This window comes from Equus asinus, chromosome 5 (assembly GCF_041296235.1).
Source record: "Equus asinus isolate D_3611 breed Donkey chromosome 5, EquAss-T2T_v2, whole genome shotgun sequence".
NCBI classification, from domain to species: Eukaryota; Metazoa; Chordata; class Mammalia; order Perissodactyla; family Equidae; genus Equus; species Equus asinus.
Genome location: NC_091794.1, coordinates 48,892,671 through 48,899,662, shown reverse-complemented (window position 1 = coordinate 48,899,662; position 6,992 = coordinate 48,892,671). Strand labels below are relative to the sequence as shown.

At 39.2% G+C, this 6,992-nt stretch overlaps 1 protein-coding gene across 2 annotated transcripts in view; it reads right to left on the bottom strand.

Annotated features, from left to right (window-relative positions):
- Window positions 1-317: 317 nt before the first annotated feature.
- The window catches only part of SLC2A2 (solute carrier family 2 member 2), a 28,425-nt gene continuing 21,750 nt past the window's right edge, over window positions 318-6,992 (bottom strand). For both annotated transcript variants that reach the window (XM_014866851.3, XM_070509457.1), the window contains exons 8-11: window positions 6,012-6,116; window positions 2,467-2,568; window positions 1,557-1,760; window positions 318-1,467 (exon numbers count right to left, since the gene is read on the bottom strand). In XM_014866851.3, the coding sequence (XP_014722337.1) occupies window positions 1,267-1,467; window positions 1,557-1,760; window positions 2,467-2,568; window positions 6,012-6,116 (612 nt within the window). In that variant the 3' untranslated portion in view covers window positions 318-1,266. The remainder of the gene's footprint in view (window positions 1,468-1,556; window positions 1,761-2,466; window positions 2,569-6,011; window positions 6,117-6,992) is intronic.

Genomic DNA, 6,992 nt, shown 5'->3' with positions numbered 1-6,992 from the left:
AAAGCACTTGTGACAGGGCCGGGCGCATAGGTGGTGCACAACTGATAGCAGTAGCAGCAGAGCAGCTCAGATGGCGTCCTCCACCCCTGAGACAAAGAAGGCAGCGGCAAAGAGAGGGATTCTGTTATGTTAGGGAACTCAGTCTGTCCAGGAAAACTAAATAGGGACTTCAATCAAGTCTGAAAGTGAACATTCATAAAGTTTCAGGAGCCCCCCCCTCTGGAATCCTCCAATCTTACCTTTTCAACTTGTTTTGAAACAAAATAATTTAGAAAATATTTTTTAACGAAAAGAGCAATCTTTTACTTCAAGTTCCCTAAGTTAGGCTACTTTGACTTATTTAGGGTTGGAGGAGGTACACAAAATGCCTGACTTATCACTGTTTGAGTGTATTTTATAACATAGCTCAGAAAACCAGGCTGTGCTCAATTAAAAGGCAAAACAAAATGTAGCTGACAGGATTGAACCAGCGAGGAATTAACATAGGTTTATAACAGATGTTAATATTCATTGATAACTCACGCTATGTGACCAGTTAAAACCTTTTTAGCATTTAATCTTACAAAAACCATTTGGTCATCAAAGGAACTAAAATGTTTTTGTGTTTTCTGTGTCCTGAAAGATTTGGGTACACCTACCAAAAATAAAAGTTTTTCTTTATAAACATATTCTAATATATTCAATAAACCATTTCACATGAAAATACAGAAAAATAAAAATTTAAGCAAAATACAAACTCTGATGCACAAGAAAAAGGCTGAGTGGGAGAAATGGAAAAGTATTAATTTTAACATGGACTTTACTGCCACCAGCCATATCTCCTTTGGTATGAGGTCTGTGGGTAAGAAAATTCCAACTTAATCACATTCAAATACGTAAATATTAATTGTATCTTCAGGCTTCTAGTCACATGTTTAATGAAGCAATAATATGATAGAGTGAAACTGCTTCAATTTCAGGAGAACCTTGTTATGAAGAAGAGACCTAGGAACCTTAGGACAGTACTTGCCATTTAGTGCAGCGAAATGAACTCGACTTTTTGGTTTACTTAATTACAGAGTCTTACCATCAAAAATAGATTCTCTAACTTAAAAAAAAATACTTTCTTTGGTAATACTTGATGACGTTTCTAATCAGAGCCCATAAAAGCTCTTTAGAAAATCAAACAATACTTCAAGATGCAGATATAAAATTCTCAAAAGAATCGTCATTTAAAAACACACAGCTTCCATCCTGTTTCTGTTCACATCAAAAAGCAGGTTGTCTCTACGCAGTCTCTGTAGCTCCAAGGAATTCCATTTCGACAGCAGCTTTTGGTGCTTGGGCCGATCCACTCTTCTTTCGGAATTCTGCCGCAATTTCCTCAAACGACTTTCCTTTGGTTTCTGGAACTTTGAAAAATGTAAACAGAGTAAAGGCTAGGACCACTCCAGCAAAAAGGAAGAACACATAAGGTCCACAGAAGTCCTGCAGAGAGAATAAACACAGAGTTCTAATTTGCAGCTGTTCGACATTATCTCCTGTTCAGTAAATATGCACAATTTTAGGCTGCTTACCGCAATGTATGGGAAACACAGAGCTACAATGAAATTGCAGGTCCAGTTGCTGAATGCAGCTATTGCCAAAGCAGCAGGCCGTGGTCCTTGACTGAAAAACTCAGCCACTATGAACCAGGGGATGGGGCCTGGCCCAATTTCAAAGAAACTGACAAAAAGGAAGATGGCTGTCATGCTCACGTAACTCATCCAAGCCAGTTTATTCTGGGGAAAAAACAAAACAAAAACAACAGTGGAACTGGGATCATTGGCTGCTTCTTCCTTCAGCTAAGTAGACTCTCACTGAATTCAGAGGTGACATAGCTCTCTTCCTGATGTGTTTATGTTCAATTAAGTATAAGTTTTTCTAGTCGGAGACAAGTTTATTCTAGTCGGAGTCATCCTTAAATCTGTTGAGCTCCGTTATAGGAAATCCTCTGGATTAGGATTTTATATGACTCTTAGTCACTCTTCTTTTTCCTGTGAAAGAGGCAAGGCAAGGCAAAGATCCAGTGACCTTTGCTTCTACTCATACCAAAGTTGCTAGACAGCATGCATGACCCCTCTTGAAGTATTAGATGAGAGTGCTAGGCTGGAGAGGTCCAAGTATTTGCCCAAGGTCACACAGGCAGCCAAGTGGCAGAGCGAGCATTAGAACCCTGTTGGGGCTGACCCCAGAGCCTGTGTTCTGACCATTTTGCTGCACTGCCTCCTTGCCTAACAAGTGCAGTTTACTTGCTCATGTTCAGTCTTTACATCCAAAAAACTAGTTCCTTTTTCCTTTACATTTCTCCTTTGTTTTATATGCTGTTCCTCTGGCTTTATTTCATAAGTCAATCTCAGATGTTTTTGACATACAAAGCACTTTAACCTGGAGCGCAAAAGTGCTGTCATATGGTAACCAAAAATCTCAGCGCAGCACCAAACTCACCAGTAGCATAAGTCCCACTGACATGAAGATGGCACAGAGAAACATCCCACTCATTCCGATTAGAAACAGAGAGCGTCGCCCTGCCTTCTCCACAAGGAATACCTAGGAAAGTTTAAAAAAATATTGACTTTATACTTAAATAGTTTTACTTCCAAAGAGGTCATTTTAATTTACACACCTGGAAGAAAGCAGTTCTATTATCTCATTTTACACATGTGGAATTGAGGAGGGAAGGGACTCTTGCTCGAGGTGGCAGAGCTGGTCTCAGTAAACAGAGGTAACTAACAAATACCTGTTTCATGTAGTCACAGTGATTTGAACAGGCCCTTCTAGAGACAGAACCATAGCATTACCACCATTCTACAATGGTCACTTTGGATACAATATTACAAGGCTGTACATCTTGGATCTCTCCCTATGGATTTCCTATACATTTAAAATATGAAGGTCCTACATAAAAAATGACACTAATTTCTCTTTTGATAATTATCCTAAGTTATAAATACAAGGGTTTGTGCACTGCAGAAACTTTAAACAGTAAAACCGTTGAGGTGTCAACTGTTCTCATCCAACCTTCTCACTACTAGTAAAGTCAAAGTATGACCACTCACCTAGCGACATATGGAATTTGATCACTTGACCAAAATAGTCAGGTCTGCATTTTTCTAGTGTGTCTAAATGCACCTGGTGCTGGGAGTGAACTATCCATTTGAAAAGATAAGATTTTAAAGCAAAAAGTTAGAGTGCTTTCTTAACCTAATTCAGGAGATATGTCACTGATTCCTTTTGGTCTGTGGACCTTTGCATTCATGGTTAAGGGTTACAATCAGCCAAGACCAGAGTGTGTTGCATAGATGCTTGATCCTTGGAATACTGCCGAGTTTACTGAGTCACACATCAAAAATTACCTGTCATAATTTCTCACTTCAGAGGGTAAATCAGCGAGGCTCATAAATCTGTCAGTAAATCAATAGCAATCCAATACACTTAGTATAGTGAGCTTTGGCTCTGAAAACTTCTGAGAAGCATTTCTTTTCATCAACAGTAAAAGCCCCTTAACTCAGAGGCATTTTATATCCGAGTTTCAAATCACTTTGGAATGATAAACAAACAGCTGACATTTAATTATTGAAAAGGAAGTAGGAAAAACAAGCCTTCCTCAAGTTCATGAAGTTTTTCTATATATTTTGACTCTTTAATTACGACTTTCAAAGCTGGCTTGATGACATCATGTCAAACTACCAAGAAAACAGAAGCATTTCTTCAGGAATAAGGGCTTTTATTATATCTGTTATTTTCTGTTTCTGAACAATTATTATTAATGGGATAATAAACTCTAAAACTACATGCCTTGAAAATTGAGTTGAATCCCCTGCTCGAGGCCCGGTGAGTGCTCAGGAGGAGTACGACAGGGTGAGACCTGGTCAGTGGCTGGAGATGTCTGCCTGACCATAACCCTTGTCTCTGCCTCAGACAGTGTGCGTCACTCAGATCCTGGATGCCCACCTGGAGTTTGGTAGCCACTGCTTCTCCCCTAGACACATCTGCCTCCCTGTTCCCTCCACGTTTCTTCCTGTTTTGTTTTCTCTCTTGAGATTACAGGCTCCCTTCTACTGGCCCATGGATGTGGAAGGAATTCTGGGATGTGGAACACAATTCAGCATGGAGTTAGGAGAGTCTCTCTCTTTTCCCAAATACTCATTGAGAAAAAAAACATTATGTTCTTTTCAAGTTAGTAAAACATTAATATATTATCAGTGCATATTCCTATTTGCATGTCTTTATTTGAAAGGATTCACAGAATTTGGTAACATTGGTTAATTTGGGGGAGAGAAACTGGGTGACTGAGGGATTATCCTTTTTGTACACTCTGAATTTTATTTTATTTTCATTTTGAATTTTAAAACAACTTTTCAAAAATAAATATAATTAAAAATTTTAAATGTTGTCTGTAGTCCTGGAGGGTTAATTAGACAGCTAATTAAGAGATGATTTTTTTTATTATATCACTCACTTGCTCAAAAACTTACAGAATAAAAGGATGAACTCTAAAAATGTATGTTCAAAATAATCAAGGCACTGTTTTCAGAACAACTTCTCCCACTCCAGTGGGGTAGGGGAGGGGAAGCAAAAGTGAAATTCTACAGTAGTTTCCTTTTATGCATTTTTAGAGTTTGGGTCACCCAATCTTGACAACTTGATGCTTTACATACTAAATCCTGTTACATAGAAAATATTTTAATCATAGTCTGTATATTTAAAAAATATGTGGAAGTAGGATTTGTAAAAAATATTAGGAGACAAAAGAATATGAGTAGTCCATTGGACAGCGTCCCAGGCCTTCACTGAGTTAGAGTGGCCTTTTGACTTGAACGGCGTGATTTCTAAAGGCACGTCTACAGAACCACTGGTGTTCCCTTGCTATCTGTTCTTCCTCCTCTTTCCAAGGTCTGGCACTGTTTAATGTGGTCTGGACAAACCTGCCTTTTGATCTAGGTAGCCGGGCTGTAATTTATTGACCACCCTAAGGTAATAGTTAAAAGTCCATGTGCAGAGAATGAAAAACAAGTGACTAGAGTATATTGACTATAGCATTGTAACCAAAATTGAAAAGCACAAGCTTTTTGAATATCCTGCATTCAAAGATAAAAATAAGCCCAATTACCCTCATTTTAGAGTGAATTAAATTAGTTAAGAAGTTTTGGGGTTTTTTTTGTTTGTTTACTTTAATTCTTAGATTGTTATATTAAGTATCATTGTTGTCAAGACATTGAATCATTCATTATAGAAGGTATTTGGTCTTAAGAAGAGTATATGAACTCTTCCCCTTATTGGGGAAAAAAAAACATTTCAAAAATATATAACATTTGACTTTTCAAAAAAATAACATTTCAAAATTAGGAATAACTTTTCAAGCTCTACACATCTACTCCATCCTCATGATATCACACACACGCTTATGCATCACCGGAATCCGTAGCCTTGTAAGCTACCTGGAAGCTCTGCCCAAAGGCCTAATGTTGTAGGAATTTGCTGAGTCTGTTTAACTTTGCTGGAGGCTTAGATAACTACTAGAGGGGACCTTGTTTATTTATTTTAAAAAATGTTTTCCTCAAGACATCAGGATAAAAAAAGAATTTCGGCCATGGGAGGAGAGGAACCTGGGTAGAAGACCCAATATTGATAGAAATAACAAGCTGTCAACCAATCCCAAGAGGCTTAAGTACAGAGCAAAGGAGAAGGAACCCAGGATTTACACCAGGAAAAGGTCCTCTCTGCCCCCAAGTGAATTATTAATTCACATATGAGTGACTAAATGGCATCCTGGCAGATGGGGACAGCCAGTGATCCACTGGCTCAGTTAGCCTAATCTCAGTACAGTGGGTGGTTATTCACATACAGGACTCTTCTTGAGACCCACTTAGTTCTACACACCAAGTACACGTGGACAATAAGTCATTGATCGCTTTTAGATCACAAGTTTTTTTCCTCCCAATTTCTGGACTGAGGAACAAGCAGAGTGTTTATCTAGGGTGTTTACTTACAGAGACAACAGTGAAAACTGTGTTGACGACACCAACTCCAATGGTTGCATAAACAGGTTGGCTGATTCCAGCCGTCTGAAAAATGCTGGTTGAGTAGTAAAAGATCTGCAAAGTAATAATAGTTTAGCCTTAATCAAGAAGCCTAGCACTGATGGCTTTAAAGCAAGAAATATTTTACATTGTTTATTTTTAGTTGTTTCTGTGGGACTGTGGTCTCTAGAACTCACTAAAAATTTTATCTGCCTTCTCCTTCCAAGAAAGGAGAAACTACAATCTTTCTTTAGTGGTTTTTGGTTTTTTTGAGGAAGATTAGCCCTGAGCTAACATCTGCTGCCAATCCTCCTCTTTTTGCTGAGGAAGACTGGCGCTGAGCTAACATCCATGCCCATCTTCCTCTACTTTATATGTGGGACGCCTACCACAGCATGGCTTGCCATGCAGTGCTATGTCCGCACCCGGGATCCGAACTGGCAAACCCCGGTCTGCCGAAGCAGAACCTGCGCACTTAACCACTGAGCCACTGGGCCGGCCCCTCTTCAGTGTTTAAAGCTTCTGATTGCTTAGAAATTCTCCTTATATTTAGCTGAGAACTCCGCTTCTGTGTTTTCTGTCTCTTTTTTAAAAATTTAAATTTTCTGGGGGCCAGCCTAGTGGCATAGTGGTTAAGGTCATGCACTCTGCTTCGGCAGCCCAGGGTTCACTGGTTCTGATCTCAGGTGTGGAGCTACGCACCACTCGTCAAGCCATGCTGTGGCAGGCATCCCGCATATAAAAGGCAGGAAGATGGGCACATATGTTAGTTCAGGGCCAATCTTTCTCAGTAAAAAGAGGAGGATTGGTGATGGATGTTAGCTCAGGGCTAATCTTCCTTAAAAACAAAAAAGGAAAAAGAAATTTAAAATTCCTGTTAAAGTATAAAAATACATAGGGGCCATCCCTGTGGTGTAGTGGTTAAGTTTGGCACACTCTGCTTTGGCAGCC